Raw genomic sequence first — 20,888 nt, forward strand, 5'->3', positions numbered from 1 at the left:
AACACATAGGTAAATCCGCTAAGAGGGACCAAGAAAATAAAACTTAACATTTAATTCACAAATGTAAAAAACAGCATCCTACAAGGGATGAGTATAAAAACATTAAAATCAAAGTGGTACTGTCGGAGAATCTGGATATTAATACACTTCAATGTGTCAGTTCAAAAATGATACAATGAAACATTAGATCGTGGCTTCCAAAAATTAAGCAGATACAAGCAATGTCAGAGGCCCATTGTAAGATGTCCACCGAGTAGAAAAAGGATCCCTAATAAACTACTGACTATGATTACATGATGCCCACAAATGGGGGATGTGGAAGGGACTTAACCGACTATCTCTCGGTAGACAGCTACTTACAATCATTGTAAAAAATGTACGGGCTTGTAGTTGCTGATAGGTACCAGATACATCAGTATAACGATCAAGTATGCAAACTAATACTGATGTATCTGGTACCTATCAGCAACTACAAGCCCGTACATTTTTTGCAATAATTGTAAGTAGCTGTCTACCGAGAGATAGTCGGTTAAGTCCCTTCCACAATTGGTCGCTAGCAAGATCGTATGTGATCGGGTGGATTGTTGTCTGCCGCCTCAGAGGTGGTGGACGAGTTAAGGAGCAGCGGTCTTAAAGGGACATTTTTAAAAAATGTATAGTTTTGCTTATTTTTAAATATCATTGCTCTGATTTTCAGACTCCTAACCAAGCCCCAAAGTTTTATGAGAATACCGTCAGCTACCTTCTCCAACTTGCTCCTGTTTGTGTAAAGGGTCTTTTCATATGCAAAAGAAGGGGGAGGGGGAAGTGTCTTATTTGCCACTTGCAGTGGGCTTTCCAGCTACCTTTTCAACAGAGCCAAACTGACAGCTTCTAAGTACGTTTTTAAACAGTTTTATACTGGATTTTATATCAGTATCTGTGCATCTTATTTTTTATAGTAGTGTCTATTACATGCAGTTATATGAAAATGAGTGTATACTGTCCCTTTAAGACTGCTGCTCCTTAAGTCCTGTTTCCGGCGAGCCTGAAGGAAACAGATGCATTTGGGGATTAATAATTTGGCCACTATGTATGTTAATAATTATGTGGGAGCACTAGGAGCTGTTTGATTCCTAAAAAGGCTTGAAATTTAATTTAAAATTCTAAGAAAGCTTCTAAGAGTCAGACGGAAGAATCTTAAAGAATTATTTTGTCAATTCCATTTCCATTCCTTTGTCTTATGATTATCCTTTACTTTAGAGAACAGCACACAATGTTTAAATCTATTGGTATGGTATTATTGGATAATCACATAGGGGCCCATTTATCAAGCCCCGGATGGAACTTGAGTGCCTGTGTTTCTGGCGAGCCTGCATAAAGACCGCTGCTCCATAACCCTGTCTGCCTGCTCTGAGCAGGCGGACAGACATCAACGAAAATCAACCTGGTCAAGTACGGTCGGGTTGATTGACACCTCCCTGCTGGCAGCCCATTGACCACAAATCTGCAGGGGGCGGTGTTGCACCAGCAGCTCACAAGAACTGCTGGTGCAATGCTGAATACGAAGAGCGTATTGCTCTCCGCATTCAGCGAGGTCTGGCGGACCTTTGATAAATATCCCCCATAGACTTTATTAAGTAACTGTAGCCCTTCAATGTTCTTCCTATGACAAATTCTTTGTAATCTAGTGAAGGGATTCATTCAAATGCTCTTCTGGCTCTTGGAGTTTTGGGGAGATTTGTTTGCGTGCACCCATTGGGGAGAGGGAAATATGGGCAGCCACAGGAAAAAAGAACATAAGAAAAATGAGTTTAATTTTCCCTTTGACTAATACTGTTACTTGTAAATATATTTCGTTATTATATAATTTATGTATGTGTCCGTATCTCTTAAAACAAGTTAGTTACAACTGAATTACTGTGTCGCGAATTGATGTAGGTTTAAAAAGTGTGTCACCAACATGAAAAGTTTGGAAAGCTCTGTTCTAAAGTAAATCATGATCCCGCTCACGAGTAAACATTTACTTTCAGCTTGTAATACAGGTGGAATTTAACTTGCGCACAAACGGATTCGAAAACTCGATATCACTTGAACGCAATCAATAGCGTTCATTTGTAATCTAGCCCTCAGTGTCTCATAAATCTTGCACCAATGCTTCTCAGGAAAACTGCTTCTTTTTTTTCCCACAGAAATATCATTAGCAGTTAACTAGTGCTATAAATGTTCTACCCATAAAGCCCATGAATCTGTATCAGGCTCAAAATCTTTCATTTGTTCAGTAAGTGCCATATTACTTTAACCTCTTAGCCACTGTAATCTCCTAGCTATAAGTGCATAGAAAGATGGGTAGATTTGAACACTCTCTCACACACAGACACTTATATGCTGAGATACCCCCCAACACAAAGACACACATTTACAAAGGGCATTTAGCTCTTTTGCTGCCCAGAAAAAAACAAACCCTATTTTTTTTTAAAAAACACCCAAAAAAAACCTAACACTAAACCCCCGAAGATGGTACTCACCAAAGATGAATCCGGGCGGCGTCTCTCCATCGATGACTCCAGGCTAGTCATCAAAAGCCATCCTGAAATATGCCCACAGGCCGAAATAGTTAAATGAGATTACTCTAGAGTCATTCACTGGCTGTTCATGCTTGTAAAGTAATCAGTAATCTGCTCATTATTCTCAAGTCATCATCCAGAATTGTTTACCTTAGCTGTGATGACTTTACAAGTCTAATGATGTGATGTCTGATAATGTGCAAATGATTTCTAAAGAAGTTTGATTATAATCCGGTTTGTTCTGAGTATATCTATACCTATATATCTATTTAAATATATATATAGATATATATAGAAAAATATATTTAAAAAAAATAAAAAGGACATTGGAATATGTAAGTATTTACACACACACATATATATATATATATATATATATATATATATATATATAAACACATTATATATATATATATATATATATATATATATATATATATACACACCCATACACATATTTAGATAATATGTAAGATAATTAAGAAACACTTTGGGTTTCTCTCTGCGGATGACAAATTGGAGACATGTGTCAGAGTTGGTGTACGATGCTCCTATAGAAGAGCCAAGACTTTAGCCAATGCATTATCGCCCTCATCCTTGCCTGAATTGAACAGACCCACAAGTGCTTGGCTAGCTCATAAGGGTTTGTTCAAATGTAGACAGAAATGTCGGGTATGTGAGTACATTTTGGCATCTAACATTTTTAAATCTGAAGTTACGGGTGAAACTTTTCCTATCACCAGCTGCCTGAAATGTACTTCAACTTATGTCGTATATGTACTCACCTGCATTTCTTGTCACCTACAGTATGTAGGTTTAACAACAAATGAAGTAAAGGTTCGCATTCGCAACCATTTGTCCACCATTCAAGCAGGAGAAGCTAGTACACCTTTGGTCAGACACTTTTCACGATGCCACAACAAGGACATTAAAAGTCTTAGATGGCAGGCCATTGAAAGAGTATGTTGCCCACCTAGAGGGGGTGATCTGGATCGGCTACTGCAAAAGAGGGAGATGTATTGGATCTTTAAACTTCAGACCCGAGTACCCTTGGGTCTGAATTCTGAATATGATCTAATCAACTTCTGGAAATAATCATGTGGTCATTCATCTCCCTCTTTTGCATTGGCCTTATGTAAGATGGATATAAATTACAAATTACAAGATTGATAGTTATACTAAACATCAATATACAACATTACATTAAGTTTACCATTTCGAAAGTGTCAACATCTCTATCTTATCTTATCTTACTTTAACCATTGTAATTTTAGAAGAACCAATACCTTAGATAAATTTTCAACTTTTTGTATAAATCTGCACCTAGTTTGAATGGCTTTAAGCTATCCTTTTAAGCCAATTTGTGTGATATGATTCACCGATATTGTGTGGTTATGAATTCTTATTGCTTAACAATGGGCATCATATGTATACCTCATGTCAAGTGTGAACACAGGGTTAATAACCCCCCCCCCCCCCAATTTAGCTCAATCTTTTTATTAAGTTATGTATTTTGGTGCATCTTATAATGCTTATATTTTCAAATGGATAACTTGACCATTTGATATGAATTTATCTGCATGGCATTATTTAGGGCTTAAAATTAATATACTATTTTTGTTTGCAAAAATAAATTTATAAAACAAAAATATTCCCTTTTTCAAAGTGTTCACAGTTCACATGGGGTTAAGTATTTATTCCAACTCTTCTTGCCAATTAAATTTTAACCAATTGGATTCTCCCAGCCACCTTTAACAGGTGAGCAGGGATTTTACCTGTAGCTATGATTACGCCGTGAGCGGCAAAACATGTCAGCAGCAGTCTTTCTACAAGTTTTGCTGGAGTTGTGAGACATGCCGATTTTGATCATGTATTCATGGATTGTTTTATATTGAAATAAATCAAGTTTTGGATCTGCAAAAAGTCTTCTGCAATTTGTTTCTTATTGCTATATATATATATATATATATATATATATATATATATATATATATATATATACAGTATATATACAGTGTATATATATATATATATATATATATATATATATATACCCATACACATATTTAGACATATATTGAGCAATGATACTTTTTTATTGGACTAACTATACATTTATAGTCAACTTATCTAAATCTCTGGACTAACATGGCTACTCCAATCAACGTGTGTAGAGCTGCAACAACTAATCGTCATAATCGATAATAATCGATTATTAAAATAGTTGTCAACGAATCTCATAATCGATTAATCGATTAGTTGGTTTGCAATTAGTTGCTCTGTGCACAACACCAGCTGCTTCACTCTAATGAGCTCCTGCACATGGTATTGTGTTTTATGGCTATGTCCTTAGCCTAAAGGACGTCTACAGACATCTACTTTTCACTTTTTCAGGACAGTATAAGTTTACAACTACCCCTGGCTTATGTGCAACTCAGATATAATAGTCATCGTTTGGATTGTTTATATTAAATCTGGTGATTTGGAACTATGCTTTTCATGATATAGTGCCAAGCTTGTTGTTTACACCTTACCCCTAGATTGATGGGAGTTATTTAAATTGATGTGCACTATTATCTGTTTGCACAATTATTAGCGTATTGCTGATTATATGTACTGTATAAATAAATGTGTAAGGCTTTGTCATGTTATTGATATACAGTCCTTAGCGCTTTTGATTTTGTTTTTTATTGCTTTTTTATATTTTTAATAAATTGTTATACATACCAGATTCAACCTTTTATAAGTATATATTCATTATTTTTAGAGCGGACTAGATATTTCCCCTAACCTTATAGCTGGTTATTTACCATTGCATATAGATATTCAAGATATTTTTATGTTAGAATGAAGTCAAGGGTTACTTTATTGAGAGGCCCCTTGCCAAGGTAGAAAACACTTAGCATTGGTGAAGAGCTAACAAAGATAAATATCCCACTTTGGTGAAATTGGCAAAAACCTACTTATACACCTCAACTGCCTTTTCTCTGCTGCAGGAAATATGCTGCAAACAGAGAACCAGCCTTAGCCAGAAGCATGTGGACATGTTGAGATTTTTGCATTTCAATCCAAAGTTTCTGAAAGAGTGAATAACAGAATGTTATTAACAGTGATAGTATAACTCTTTCTAGTTCTACCTCTTTTCAAACTGTTTGTGCTTTTGTTTTGTTTAATTATAAAACTGGGCTCTGCTGCTTACAAATTGAAGAAACAGTTGTGTTAATGTAAAGTTTTAGTCTGAAGTTTATAACACTCATTATGTGGATTTTATTTAAAACATAGAAAACTATTATTGATTCTCTTTTTATCCGATTAGTCGATTAATCGAAAAAATAATCGGCCGATTAATCGATTATGAAAATAATCGTTAGTTGCAGCCCTAGTGTATATATATATATATATATATATATATATATATATATATATATATATATATATATATATATATATACACACATTATAGCCTTTTCCAATCAAATACCTTGTCATATACCGTATACCTTTTAACCCTTATAAAACTTTTTTCAATTTATGTAAATCATTTTTAAGGGACAGTCAACACCAGAATTTTTATTGTTTTAATAGATAGATAAACCCTTAATTACCAATTCCCCAGTTTTGCATAACCAACACGGTTATAATTATACACGTTTTACCTCTGTAATTACCTTGTATCTAAGCCTCAGCAGACTGCCCCCTTATTTCAGTTCTTTTGACAGACTTGCATTTTAGCCAATCAGAGCTGTCTCCATGGTAAATTCACGTGCATGAGCTCAATGTCATCTATATGAAACACGTGAACTAATGCCCTCTAGTGGTGAAAAACTATCAAAATGCATTTAGATTAGAGGCAGCCTTTAAGGTCTAAGAAATTAGTATATGAACCTCCTAGGTTTAGCTTTCAACTAACAATACCAAGAGAACAAAGCAAAATTGGTGATAAAAGTAAATTGGAAAGTTGTTTAAAATTACATGCCCTATTTGAAACATGAAAGATTTTTTTTGGACTTTGACTGTCCAGATATTGTATATATGAGTGTAAAACTTTATTTTAATGTAGTTATGTTGTGCTTTGTGCAACGTTTTTTTACTCCTTACACTTTAAGCAAGGTCTTTAGTAACGCTAATCCAACAAGGGCAAATTTTGTTTGCATTCAAGCGCACTTGTTTACTTTTCAACTTGTAATACATGCTAAACTTTAGTGCACCACTTGTAATCTAGCCCTATGTATTTAAAATGAGTAATACTTTGCGCACATACCTTAACTGTGTTTGCAAGTCCAAAATCTCTAATGAAAACAGGGTTGGGCGTATTTATACCTCTATTGACTAACCATTTCAAGGATATATAAGTGGATACCATACCTATTAGGAAATAATGTCTCCGTATTGCAAAAAAAAAAAAACAACAAAAAAAAACAATCATCTGTACAAAATCTCAATTTTAAGGCTAGATTAGAAAACAATTTCCTACTCACGTGCTAACTACTCTCAAAGTAAAATATGATCGTGTTCGCATTAGTGCACGTATTACAACTTGAAAGTAAAAAGCACATGCAAAAGAACAAAGTGCGCTAACTTAACAACTTCGGATATTGCAACCGCACTTACTCTTTTCCACACAGACTTCGTTTATGTACTACTTTATTTTAATGTGTTTTTGATGTGTTTTGTGAAACTTTTTTTAACCCTTACAGTTTACGTCCGATTTTAAGCCACCCTAAATATTCTAGCGCAGTTTCGACTTTTGTTCAAGCACAAACTATAACTTTTTACTTGTAATATTAGCGCAAGTTAGCGTGTTCATAAAATCCATTGAAATTATAGTTTGCATTTGAGCAAAGTCAGAAGTGTTATCCATTCTCTAGTAAAAGCGCTTTACCATGGACTTGTAATATCAAGATGTGCGCTAATGTTACTGAGGTCCAGCTATATTGTGTATTGCATTGTGCACTATAACTAGCACTTCACTTGTAAACTGGCCCTTATTTAGTAGTTGCAAGGACTAAATTTAGCCATAAAATACAGAGAAATGAAAATGCATACCTGCTTCTGATTAGCCCTATCATATGCTTGTGAATAGTGTGTGGGGGGGGTCTCTCTTGCTGATTACCTACATTGCTAGCAATAAGAAAACAAAGCATACGAGGAAGGAGTATTTGTGGATTTTCATATGTACATTTTCTCACAGTGAAGATGTGCATATTGATCATGAATTTGAGGGTGGTATTAGGGGGACATTTTTCACAAAATCCTATGCACTTTTCTTTTTTAGTAATATGGCAAAATATACAAGCAGGCTGCTTTCCTTATAGGGATAGTAGAAATTGTTGTAGACAAAAAAAAGTAATCAGAATTTTCTATTTTCATTGGTACTTAAATTCATTAGTAATGTTCATTTGTCCCTTGCTGAAAGTCCTCATAATAGTGGCCAGGAGGAAGGGGTTAAAAATGTGTGAGTACCAGGCCAGCCCCTGTACCAGCAAACACTACAATCCTGAAGCTTTCAAGGGGAGGATTTCACCGTGTTATTGTGGGCAGAGCTGGATTCTAATCATTAATCCCTAGAGCGCCATTACTGGACTACAAAGAGAGAGAGGTGAGAGAGGAAAGAAAGAAAGTTTGAAAAATATTTGTGATTTTTGTATTTTGGTGTGTGTTTGTGTTTGTGTGTGAGTGTGTTTCTTAGTGTGTGTGTGTGTTTCTTAGTGTTTGTTAGTGTGTGTGTCTGTGTTTGTTAGTGTGTGTGTGTTAGTATGTGTGTCTGTGTTTGTTAGTGTGTGTGTGTGTTAGTGTGTGTGTCTGTGTTTGTTAGTGTGTGTTTGTTAGTGTGTGTGTCTGTGTTTGTTAGTGTGTGTGTGTTAGTGCGTGTGTCTGTGTTTGTTAGTGTGTGTGTGTTAGTGTGTGTGTCTGTGTTTGTTAGTGTGTGTGTGTGTTAGTGTGTGTGTCTGTGTTTGTTATTGTGTGTTTGTTAGTGTGTGTGTCTGTGTTTGTTAGTGTGTGTGTGTTAGTGTTTGTCTGTGTTTGTTAGTGTGTCTGTGTTTGTTAGTGTATGTGTGTGTGTTTGTTAGTGTATGTGTTTGAGGAGGGTGAGTGTGTGACAGAGAGAGAGAGAATATAGAGAAAGAAAATGCAGAATAGATATTACATAGAAAAGAAAAAATGGTTTAACAACTTAAAACAAGAAAATACACTATAGTTACATTGAAAAGGCAATGGGGAGAGAGAAGTGAGGCATGAAAAAAAAACAATGTGTGAGACAAACAAGTGGGAGTGAGAGGAGGAAGGGAGAAGTAAAGGAAAGCACATACAGTTAGAAATGTAAAAAGAATAAAAGAGTTACAAGCACTGGGATACTAAAGAGGAAAAACAGCCATGGGTAGTTAAAGGGAGGAGAAATAGTGAGAGAATAGGGAGGAGAGATTACCTGATACCAGTCTGTGTAAAGAAACGCTATGACCTGTGATTCTATCCTCAGACTCTCACGTGAACGCTGGCAACTGAGGATGAAGTGACAGGTAGGCCACTTACCCCTCATTTGTGTTTATTCTGGAATAGCTAGAGGTTTACAACTGAGTAAAGTTATTTCTTCTGAGATCTATAAGGAATGTGTGGCAGCCAGTCACCCTAGCAGAGAATGTGCCTGGGGTGGTTAGGAAAAATAGAATACATATGGCACATCTATACTCGAGAATTGCTTTATTCTTATATACTAGAATATTGATCTGTAGCTTTTGTAATGTGATATCATATAGTCACACAGAGACCTAGATTCACTAAGCTTTCAAAGAACTATAATGAGCCAGATCTCTAAAATTTTTATATTTTTCAAGGGAGCTCCAGGATAGTTTTAGATCAGTAGAGCCTGTTACTGTTTTTTTGAGGTTTGTCAATGTAATCTACTTATGTGTGTGCTAAGCATAAGAAAATCTGAATTTGCATGTGAAATTGATCTTCATTTAACATAGGAACAAATATCCTTGTGGTGTATATTTTTAATGTCACTGTAGTGATGCAGAACAATTTTGTGCAAGACTCATTTTTATATTTATTTTAACCTGAACCCATACTATTGTTACTGACTGAGAGGGGAATAGGTAATCACACTAATGGTCAACACTTAGAAATCTACTGGCAGATCCTAATGATTTGGCAAATTCAGATCAGCTAATAGCTTTGGGGGTAATTAATGGGGGTACATAGCACCCACCCTAGAAGTGTCACTAGAAAGTTCATTAACTACATTTTTAAGAGCCCCGTCGCATTTTTAATGTTTTCAGTAGAAAAAAAAAAGTATGACATTTAGAAATATTTATTTCAGTGGGGACCTCTGAATTAAAAGGCATTTAGGCCAGGAAGTATGGCTGTTAAGATGATGATAATGTCACCAATAAAGGGACATAAAAGTAGAAAAAAAGAAAATGCTGTAATGTGCACTGCTGCTCCTGAGCCTATCTAGGTATGCTTTCCAACAAAGGATACCAATTGAATGAAATACCTTTGATAATAAAAGTAAATTGAAAAGTATCTTAAAACCACATGTTCTATCTGAAACATGAAAATTACATTTTTACTTTAATGTCCCTTTAAAGTGAATGTAAATTTAGATGATAAAGTGCCCGGTTTTTAAAAATCCGATTAAAAATAGGGGCACTTTAATTCATAAAAATTTACATTTTACTTGTGTTGTGAAAATACTTACCTTTTAATCTTGACAGCCGCTGCATCGCTTCCCCCGCCCGTCGCAAAGCCTCTTCCCGGGTCTAAAATGGGGAATTCGGTTTCCTCCAATCACGGCGTTGAATCAGACACTGATTCCCCTGGGGGGGAGCCGTGAGCCGTGATTAGAGGATGACCGTATGACGTATGAAGAGGCTTGTGACGACCAGGGGAATCGCTGGAGCAGCTGTCAAGATTAAAAGGGAAGTATTTTCACAACACAAGTAAAATGTACATTTTGATGAACTAAAGTACCCCTGTTTTTAATCAGATTTATAAAAACCGGGCACTTTATCATCTAAATTTACATTCACTTTAAAGAGAAGAATGTGTGAATATTTGAAAGTCTTGAAAAACGAGGGTAATGTGTAGAAATACGGAGACTAGATAGGAAAAATGAAACAAAAGGGGGTATTTGAAGGGGTATAGATTATAATAAAAGTAAGGACAAAGTATAACATGTGGGTACAAAATAGAAGATGGACACTTGGTAGAAGAAGGAGGAAGTCAATGACAATTAAAAAAGTATAAAAAATTAAAAAAATAAGCATAATACTTCAAATTAAAAATAATTTTAAAAAATAAGTTCCAAAACTGTTAAAGTAAAAAAAATGATAAAAAAATAAATAAAAAGTTATAATATATATATATATATATATATATATATATATATATTGGAAAGAGGAAGTGACATATTTGGGAATTATGGCCTACTTTTATCTCCCTCCCTAGGACACACACAATAATCATGTACAACCAGAGCCGCTATGACAGCCCCCCTGTCTACAGCCCCCCCAACAGCTACTTCCATCACCCGAGCCAAGCTCCTGGCTCGTACGCTTACCATGTCAAGTCAGCTCCACCGGACTCATTTTATCAGGAAGATGTCCCACCGCAGCACTTCTACAAGTGGAACTCCCCTCCTGGGTGGATTCGCATCTTGCAGGGCACAGTCATTTTCCTCTGTGTGGCCATTTTTGCCTGTGTTGCCTCCACTTTGGCTTGGGAGTATAACTATGGAGGGTTGGGTGGTATGGGAGGAATGGGTGGATTATATGGAGGATATAGCGGAGGATATATGGGCGGCTATGGATACGGCTATGGTTCTGGTTATGGAATGACCAATCCCCAGGCTGCCAGTGGCTTTATGATGGCCATGGCTGTGCTGACCTTTGCAGCAGTTTTGGGGCTCTTCATAGCTAGTGTATCTAAAACCAGTAGTTCCCGTTCCCGTAGGTTCTTCATGGCTGTCCTTGTAATGAGTGCTGTACTGGCCACTATGGAACTCATTGCTAGCATTGTCTACATTGCTGGGGTTAATCCACGTTCCCAGATGGGTGGCAGCCTATACTATAGCCAAATCATGATGATGTGCAACCAGGTATACTCACCTGTCTCTGGTGGTGCTGGATTCGTGAATCAGTATCTTTATCACTACTGTATGGTTGATCCACAAGAGGTGAGTTGCTAGTGTTTATCTATCTACCTACCTTTCTATATTTTCTTTTTTATTACCATGTTTTTCTTAGTTGTATTCCTTTCTAACTCCATTAATAACATCAATTCCATTTACCTCAACAGGCGATTGCTATAGTCTGTGGTTTTATCATCGTCATCCTGCTATGCGTCATATCCTTCTTTGCTCAGAAGACAAGGCGCAAGATTTGGTCTTATGGTGAATCCAACATTTACTGGGACAAACCCATTGGCACCCTCCAAGAAGGTCCTAACGTAGAGGAATGGGTAAGATTGACAATGCATGGAAATAAGCTTTTGGAGAACTATTTTGTCTTTTAAATTACAAAATGCACTTTATCCAGTGCAGGGAATTTAGCATTATAGAAGCAATTATATTCAGTCACAAAAAATAGCCAGTACACTCTCTGTTATATCAGACAATCTTCTATATGTGTGATAACATTCTATTGCTTGTCAAAGAGGTGGTGTGTGGTACAATGATATCTAAGTAGGTGAAATTAGGATTAAGTATCAGAACATGAATTTGGTATCAGAACTTGACTTTGGTATCAGGACTTGAATTTGGTGAGAAACAGATAAGTACAAAACTATGTACAACCCATTAAAATTACCATCACAATGATATACATGTGCAGAACTGACAAAGGGTATCAATAATTTGCACCAAACAGATATATATAGGTTACATCTGTAAAGTTAAATGATAGATTATATTTATTGAAATATTTAGCACTTAACATCAATAAATAAATAACCAAATACAACTGGGAAAGTCCAGTAGTGCATTACTCTACTAAAAAAAATAAAAAAAGCAAATACGCAAATGAACATCCCAGAAGTGTGTTCCTTAAAGGGACATTAAAGTCAAAATTAAACTTTCAAGATAGAGCCTGTAATTTTAAGAGACTTCAGTTTACTTCTTTTATACAATTTACTTAGTTCTCTTGGTATCTTTTGTTGAAAACATACCTATAGGCTCAGGAGCAGCAATGGGAGCTAGCCTGTGATTGGTGGCTACACACATATGCCTCGTCTTGTCATTGGCTCACCAGATGTGTTCAGGTAGTTCACTTTTCAGGTTTAAACTCATAGTTACATGCAAGCAATAGTGTAATAATAAAATGTTCTAATATATTACAACATTTATATGTAGTTTTAAACTCTTCTACTCCCCAGCAACATAATTAGGAGTGGCCTTCAAAGATGTCAGACATATGCGCATTTCAATGGGTGTGGCCTAACATATTTTCCAGAAATACTTCACTTCACACACAGAGAATCATAAGTTCATGTCATATATTTCACTTTTCCCCTCCTGTCCAAGTGCTTTATGGATCCTGCCATAATCTTGCTGTCACAACTGTGGAAACGCCCAGCAGGGACTACCACATTTGTAGAACGAAATTGTCAAAGATCTTTAAGCCTCACATTGGAAGCCTAAGAGGAAACTATTTTTCACATTAAAGGGACACTAAATCCATTTTTCTTTTCTTTCATGATTCAGATAGAGCATGCAATTTCAAGCATCTTTCTAATTTACTCCTATTATCAATTTTTCTTTGTTCTCTTGCTATCTTTATTTGAAAAGCAGGAATCTAAGCTTAGGAGTCAGCCCATTTTTGTTTCAGAACCTGGGTAGCTCTTGCTGATTGGTGGCTAAATGTAACCACCAATCAGCCAGCAGGGGTGGTAAATAAAGGCAGAAAATTAACAGGCTAGATGGATTTTCTGGATTATATCTATCATCAAAATGTTTGTGTTTACAGTATACAGAAGGGTGTAAAATTGAATTTTTAGAGGGTAATTAACAAACAGGTTGGTGCGAGCCTGTGATACAGACTTAGAAGTGAAATGTTGGTTCATCTGCAGCTTTGCCTGAGAGGGTGAACTAGAGTGTGAGTGATTGGTGTTTGAGAGAGTGGAGTGTGCGCTGTACTTATATAAGAAGGAAAGGAACCAGTGTAAGTAGAATGAGCATGGGCGTAACTAGAAACTGGTGATAACCTCGGGAAAAACAAATAGTGTTTCTTATCTATTTAGTACAATTATGCCCCTGAATTTGGACCTACAGAAATAAGATTAGACAACAAGCAACCCAAGTACTAATAGGGACAGTAAAACACCTTAAGATTTTTTTATAAAATGATAGTTCTACATAATGAGACAGCTCTGCAATACACTCTTATTATTTATTTCCCCCTTTCATGTAATTTAGCTCTGGAAACAGGAATTCCTAATTGCCAAAACTCCAAATGCCCCCTGCTGACTAATCATGATACATGTGTTTCCTTAATTGGTTTTAACTGATAATAACAACTGCAAAACAATGTACTTCATATTAACATTATGACCTTGTTTGCAGACTAAAGCTCTGACTTGTTCAATGGTGGGTGGCGTTTGCATTAAAAACAATGTTATTTTGTTTTAAACATATTTAGACTTGGTTGCTGTATTATTCTATAGCAGCACAGAACCAATGGCTTGTAATTAAAAGGTACCTTTAACAGGAAATAGAAATATTACTTTAGCACTAGTAGATGAGATCATTTAGACTTTGAGCAAATCTGGAAAAGCCACAGATGTAGCAACCATTTCAGAGTCCAGGATGCAACTCAGGATGCTGGGTAATAGATATCTAGAATTGTTTCCAGTTACATGCAGGAACAATGGCAAAAATCATAAGTCTGCAGAGTCTAGAATCACAAATCCATATCATTCAGTTGAAATTAGGAACATAGAAGATTCAGACCCACAAGCAGGAACACCAAACTCAGTACATGGTCGTTGTATCAAAAAAGATACCACAATATAGAAAAGCACCTAAACACTGCTGTGTCAGAGGAAAAACATAAAGTATCATAAATACTTTGCATAAAAGTTACACTTAAAGGGACAGTCAACTCCAAAATTGTTATTGTTTAAAAGATAGATAATCCCTTAATTATCCATTCCCCAGTTTTGCATAACCAACATGGTTATATTAATGTACTTTTAACTTCTGTGATTACTTTGTATTTAAGCCTCTTCTGACAGCCCCCTGATCACATGTCTATTTATTTATTATCTATTGACTTGCATTTTAGCCAATTAGTGCTGTGTCATCCACAACCCAAGGGCATGAGCACAATGTTATCTATATGGCTCACATGAACTAGCAGTCTCCTGTTGTGAAAAGCTAATACAAAAGCATGTGATAGGAGGCTGTCTTTAATGGCTTAAAAACAGGCAGAAATTTAGAGGTTTTAAATGTTATAAAGTATATGAATATAACAATGTTGGTTGTGCAAAGCTGGGGAATGGGTAGTAAAGGCGTTATCTAACTTTTTAAACAATAATAATTTTTGTGTTGTCCCTTTAAGCTTAATAAAATGTGTTATACAACAGCTAATGATTTTTAAAAATGTAGATATAATATGGCAGTTCTTATATAAAGTAGTGCAGCAGCAAGATTAAATGTAAATAAAACTCAGTATAAAATTGTCCCCAGCACAATCTTTGGAACATTCCCAAATAGGTTTATTTAAAAAAAATATCTTCTTCTGTGGTAAAGGGACATGAAATTCAAAAATAAACGTTTATGATTCAGGTAGAGAATACAACTTTAAGAGACTTTTCAATGTATTTCTGCTATCAAATTTACTGTGTTCTCTTTGTATCCTTTCTTGAAAAGCATACCTAGGTAGCTGATGATTGGTGGCTATATACCTCTTGTCATTGGCTCACCAGATTTTATCAGTTAGGTCCCAAAAGTGCATTGTTGTTCTGGAGGGGACTTTAACTTTGGGGTTGATTCCAGTCTATCGGTCCCTTTTATTTTTTACAAAATCCCAATCCCAGGTTTTCGTTTGTTTCTCGGAGCCGAGAATGCATTTTCAGCTTGACGGGGAAAAAAACATTTTTATCATGGAGTTGAAAAGTTCTCTGTGATTACAATCCATTTTCTTGATACTTTTCAACAGGTTTTCGAGACCATATTTCACTTATGAAATTTGACACCTAGAGGCAGTCCCAAACGGTTTTGATATATTTGCAAGTATTCCAAGACTATTTGTAACAATTCTATCGTGTTGCACTGAAATGGCCACAGACTACATTTTAGAGGTGTTTTTTTTATACATGGTCTAGATTAATTAAAGCTCTATTTATGGCTATTGTAAAGTCCGCCTGCAGTGGGAAGGACACAAATTTACATATGTATTTAATATGTGATATTCCGTATAGCTAATGGGATCTGCAGGAAAAGCGATAAAACAGAAATCACAACCGCCAACTCTAGGAATGGTGTGTTGCAATTAAGTTCTGTAAATGTTTGTTTCTAATTCTACAGTCATCTTCATAAACAGGATTTCAAATGGAATCTCTTATTTATGATCAGGATTTAAGAACAGAACTGTATCTTTGTGACCAGGTTTTCAAGTGGAATTGCGTCTTTTTATACTGCGATTTTACCATTTGCTGTTCTGTGTTGTTTGTTTGCAACAGAGATGACGGGTTTCTAAAAAATTAGAATGTGCAACAATTACGTTTTAAAAAAAGAAATATATTGCGTTGGGTTGATTGTCCCGGGAGGAGGGGGCATTCCCTACACTACGGAAACAATTATTACAGCAGGGGAAAGGGAGGGATTGAGCCCTACAGATACGTAAAAGATGGGCTGGAAGGGTGAGGGGGACCCTACACTGCAGAAAAAAACACTATCGTGGAGGGGGTAATAAAGACTGTCTGCCAGTACCTACGATGGTGGTGATCCATGGGGGCGAGGGGGGAGGGATGAAAGAGAGCTGTTTGTTAGGGATCAGGGGGTGGGAGGGTAATCTCTACACTACAGCTTAAATGAACTTTACAAGCTAACTGATTAACCCCTTCACTGACAGGAATTTCAGAAGTGTGATGTGCAACTGCAATTAGCAGCATTCTAATTGCCAAAACCAATAGCAAAACCATGCATGTCTGCTATTTCTGAACAAAGAGGATCCCACAGAAGCTTTTACAACCATTTGTCTTATGACTGTAGTAGTTGTGTGTAAATAATTTCAGTGAGAAGCCAAAAGTTTGCGAAAAAGTTAAAGATTTTTTTTATATGATCATATTTGGAGACCAAATAGTGGCATCAAATATGCCAAAATGAGCCTAGATCACTACCTTGGGTTGTCTACTTTAAATATATATATATTTCATAGGTAAATAAAGAAAGAAAGGCTCTATTTCTGTTTAGAGTGATAGCAAAAATGTTAAAAATTCTCTGGTACTTTGGGCAAGTTTTTATCTGAAATTCCGTTTGCAAAGGGGTTAAGATCCATGTCTGTGGTGTGCAGATCCTGGAATAAAATACTGTAACATGTTATGAAATGAAATAGAAAACACACAGCGCCCACCGAATCAAGGTAGCTTTTTTACAACAATTTATTGTGCGCAAAAAGTAAAAGTATACACTTACAAGATAGTAGTGTTACATGTGCCTTTAAAAAATGATGATTGTCTTCAGCAAATGTCCGTTTTACCACTGACAGCGTGTAAGTTCAGAGTTCCGTGTTTAAATACTGCTCACACAGTCTTGCCGCCTCAGCTGTTCTCTCCTAACAGCGTATGGTGTTCTCCAACGAGAGCGGCTTAGGTACTCTTTCTTTGCTCGTCGCTGTGGTACGGTGCTTCAGGACCTATCAAAGGTTTGTCCTGTTTTTAACCCAACGCGTTTCTTTTGCAAGCGTGCAAACTTCATCAGGGGTATTTCACTCCTTTGCTTGACTGTCAATGTGGTCTAAATTTCCGACTTTTAAACTTCTAAACCGGATGTTACCTGACCATAGATCTGATACCGGTACAGGTATAAGATTCTACTGGGTCCTAATGCTCCCTTTGTTTCATCCTATCTTTTTACATTGAATCAAATAGTTAAAAATAGTTAAAATAGTAAAATGAACAGTTAATAAAAAATTTCAAATACATATATATATATACTCAAGAGCATGTTTGATATGTATATACCTCTGAAACAGATGCCTATATTTTAATAAAAAAACATAATTTATGTAAGAACTTACCTGATAAATTCATTTCTTTCATATTAACAAGAGTCCATGAGCTAGTGACGTATGGGATATACATTCCTACCAGGAGGGGCAAAGTTTCCCAAACCTTAAAATGCCTATAAATACACCCCTCACCACACCCACAAATCAGTTTAACGAATAGCCAAGAAGTGGGGTGATAAGAAAAAAAGTGCGAAGCATATAAAATAAGGAATTGGAATAATTGTGCTTTATACAAAAAAAAAAAAAAACCATAACCACCACAAAAAAGGGTGGGCCTCATGGACTCTTGTTAATATGAAAGAAATGAATTTATCAGGTAAGTTCTTACATAAATTATGTTTTCTTTCATGTAATTAACAAGAGTCCATGAGCTAGTGACGTATGGGATAATGAATACCCAAGATGTGGATCTTTCCACACAAGAGTCACTAGAGAGGGAGGGATAAAATAAAGACAGCCAATTCCTGCTGAAAATAATCCACACCCAAAATAAAGTTTAATGAAAAACATAAGCAGAAGATTCAAACCGAAACCACTGCCTGAAGTACCTTTCTACCAAAAACTGCTTCAGAAGAAGAGAATACATCAAAATGGTAGAATTTAGTAAAAGTATGCAAAGAGGACCAAGTCGCTGCTTTGCAAATCTGATCAACTGAAGCTTCATTCCTAAACGCCCAGGAAGTAGAAACTGACCTAGTAGAATGAGCTGTAATCCTCTGAGGCGGAGTCTTACCCGATTTAACATAGGCAAGATGAATTAAAGATTTCAACCAGGATGCCAAAGAAATGGCAGAAGCTTTCTGGCCTTTTCTAGAACCAGAAAAGATGACAAATAGACTAGAAGTCTTTCGGAAAGATTTAGTAGCTTCAACATAATATTTCAAAGCTCTAACAACATCCAAAGAATGTAACGATTTCTCCTTAGAATTCTTAGGATTAGGACATAATGAAGGAACCACGATTTCTCTACTAATGTTGTTGGAATTCACAACCTTAGGTAAAAATTCAAAAGAAGTTCGCAACACCGCCTTATCCTGATGAAAAATCAGAAAAGGAGACTCACAAGAAAGAGCAGATAATTCAGAAACTCTTCTGGCAGAAGAGATGGCCAAAAGGAACAAAACTTTCCAAGAAAGCAATTTAATGTCCAATGAATGCATAGGTTCAAACGGAGGAGCTTGAAGAGCTCCCAGAACCAAATTCAAACTCCATGGAGGAGAAATTGACTTAATGACAGGTTTTATATGAACCAAAGCTTGTACAAAACAATGAATATCAGGAAGAATAGCAATCTTTCTGTGAAAAAGAACAGAAAGAGCAGAGATTTGTCCTTTCAAGGAACTTGCGGACAAACCCTTATCTAAACCATCCTGAAGAAATTGTAATATTCTCGGAATTCTAAAAGAATACCAAGAAAAATGATGAGTAAGACACCAAGAAATATAAGTCTTCCAGACTCTATAATATATCTCTCTAGATACAGATTTACGAGCCTGTAACATAGTATCAATCACAGAGTCAGAGAAACCTCTTTGACTAAGAATCAAGCGTTCAATCTCCATACCTTTAAATTTAAGGATTTCAGATCCGGATGGAAAAAAGGACCTTGCGACAGAAGGTCTGGTCTTAACGGAAGAGTCCATGGTTGGCAAGATGCCATCCGGACAAGATCCGTATACCAAAACCTGTGAGGCCATGCCGGAGCTATTAGCAGAACAAACGAGCATTCCCTCAGAATCTTGGAGATTACTCTTGGAAGAAGAACTAGAGGCGGAAAGATATAGGCAGGATGATACTTCCAAGGAAGTGATAATGCATCCACTGCCTCCGCCTGAGGATCCCGGGATCTGGACAGATACCTGGGAAGTTTCTTGTTTAGATGAGAGGCCATCAGATCTATCTCTGGAAGCCCCCACATTTGAACAATCTGAAGAAATACCTCTGGGTGAAGAGACCATTCGCCCGGATGCAACGTTTGGCGACTGAGATAATCCGCTTCCCAATTGTCTACACCTGGGATATGAACCGCAGAGATTAGACAGGAGCTGGATTCCGCCCAAACCAAAATTCGAGATACTTCTTTCATAGCCAGAGGACTGTGAGTCCCTCCTTGATGATTGATGTATGCCACAGTTGTGACATTGTCTGTCTGAAAACAAATGAACGATTCTCTCTTCAGAAGAGGCCAAAACTGAAGAGCTCTGAAAATTGCACGGAGTTCCAAAATATTGATCGGTAATCTCACCTCCTGAGATTCCCAAACTCCCTGTGCCGTCAGAGATCCCCACACAGCTCCCCAACCTGTGAGACTTGCATCTGTTGAAATTACAGTCCAGGTCGGAAGAACAAAAGAAGCCCCCTGAATTAAACGATGGTGATCTGTCCACCACGTTAGAGAGTGTCGAACAATCGGTTTTAAAGATATTAATTGATATATCTTCGTGTAATCCCTGCACCATTGGTTCAGCATACAGAGCTGAAGAGGTCGCATGTGAAAACGAGCAAAGGGGATCGCGTCCGATGCAGCAGTCATAAGACCTAGAATTTCCATGCATAAGGCTACCGAAGGGAATGATTGAGACTGAAGGTTTCGACAAGCTGTAATCAATTTTAGACGTCTCTTGTCTGTTAAAGACAGAGTCATGGACACTGAATCTATCTGGAAACCCAGAAAGGTTACCCTTGTTTGAGGAATCAAAGAACTTTTTGGTAAATTGATCCTCCAACCATGATCTTGAAGAAACAACACAAGTCGATTCGTATGAGACTCTGCTAAATGTAAAGACTGAGCAAGTACCAAGATATCGTCCAAATAAGGAAATACCACAATACCCTGTTCTCTGATTACAGACAGAAGGGCACCGAGAATCTTTGTGAAAATTCTTGGAGCTGTAGCAAGGCCAAACGGTAGAGCCACAAATTGGTAATGCTTGTCTAGAAAAGAGAATCTCAGGAACTGAAAATGATCTGGATGAATCGGAATATGCAGATATGCATCCTGTAAATCTATTGTGGACATATAATTCCCTTGCTGAACAAAAGGCAATATAGTCCTTACAGTTACCATCTTGAACGTTGGTATCCTTACATAACGATTCAATAATTTTTAGAT

General features: G+C 36.6%; 1 protein-coding gene across 1 annotated transcript in view; it reads left to right on the plus strand.

Annotated features, from left to right (window-relative positions):
- The first annotated feature begins 8,089 nt into the window (after positions 1-8,089).
- The window catches only part of LOC128649541 (occludin), a 47,394-nt gene continuing 34,595 nt past the window's right edge, over positions 8,090-20,888 (plus strand). Inside the window, exons 1-4 of the mRNA XM_053702877.1 lie at positions 8,090-8,145; positions 9,025-9,064; positions 10,998-11,724; positions 11,847-12,008. Coding sequence (XP_053558852.1) covers positions 11,014-11,724; positions 11,847-12,008 — 873 coding nt within the window. The 5' untranslated portion in view covers positions 8,090-8,145; positions 9,025-9,064; positions 10,998-11,013. The remainder of the gene's footprint in view (positions 8,146-9,024; positions 9,065-10,997; positions 11,725-11,846; positions 12,009-20,888) is intronic.

The sequence above is a fragment of the Bombina bombina genome, chromosome 2, assembly GCF_027579735.1.
Source record: "Bombina bombina isolate aBomBom1 chromosome 2, aBomBom1.pri, whole genome shotgun sequence".
In the NCBI taxonomy this organism is placed as follows: domain Eukaryota; kingdom Metazoa; phylum Chordata; class Amphibia; order Anura; family Bombinatoridae; genus Bombina; species Bombina bombina.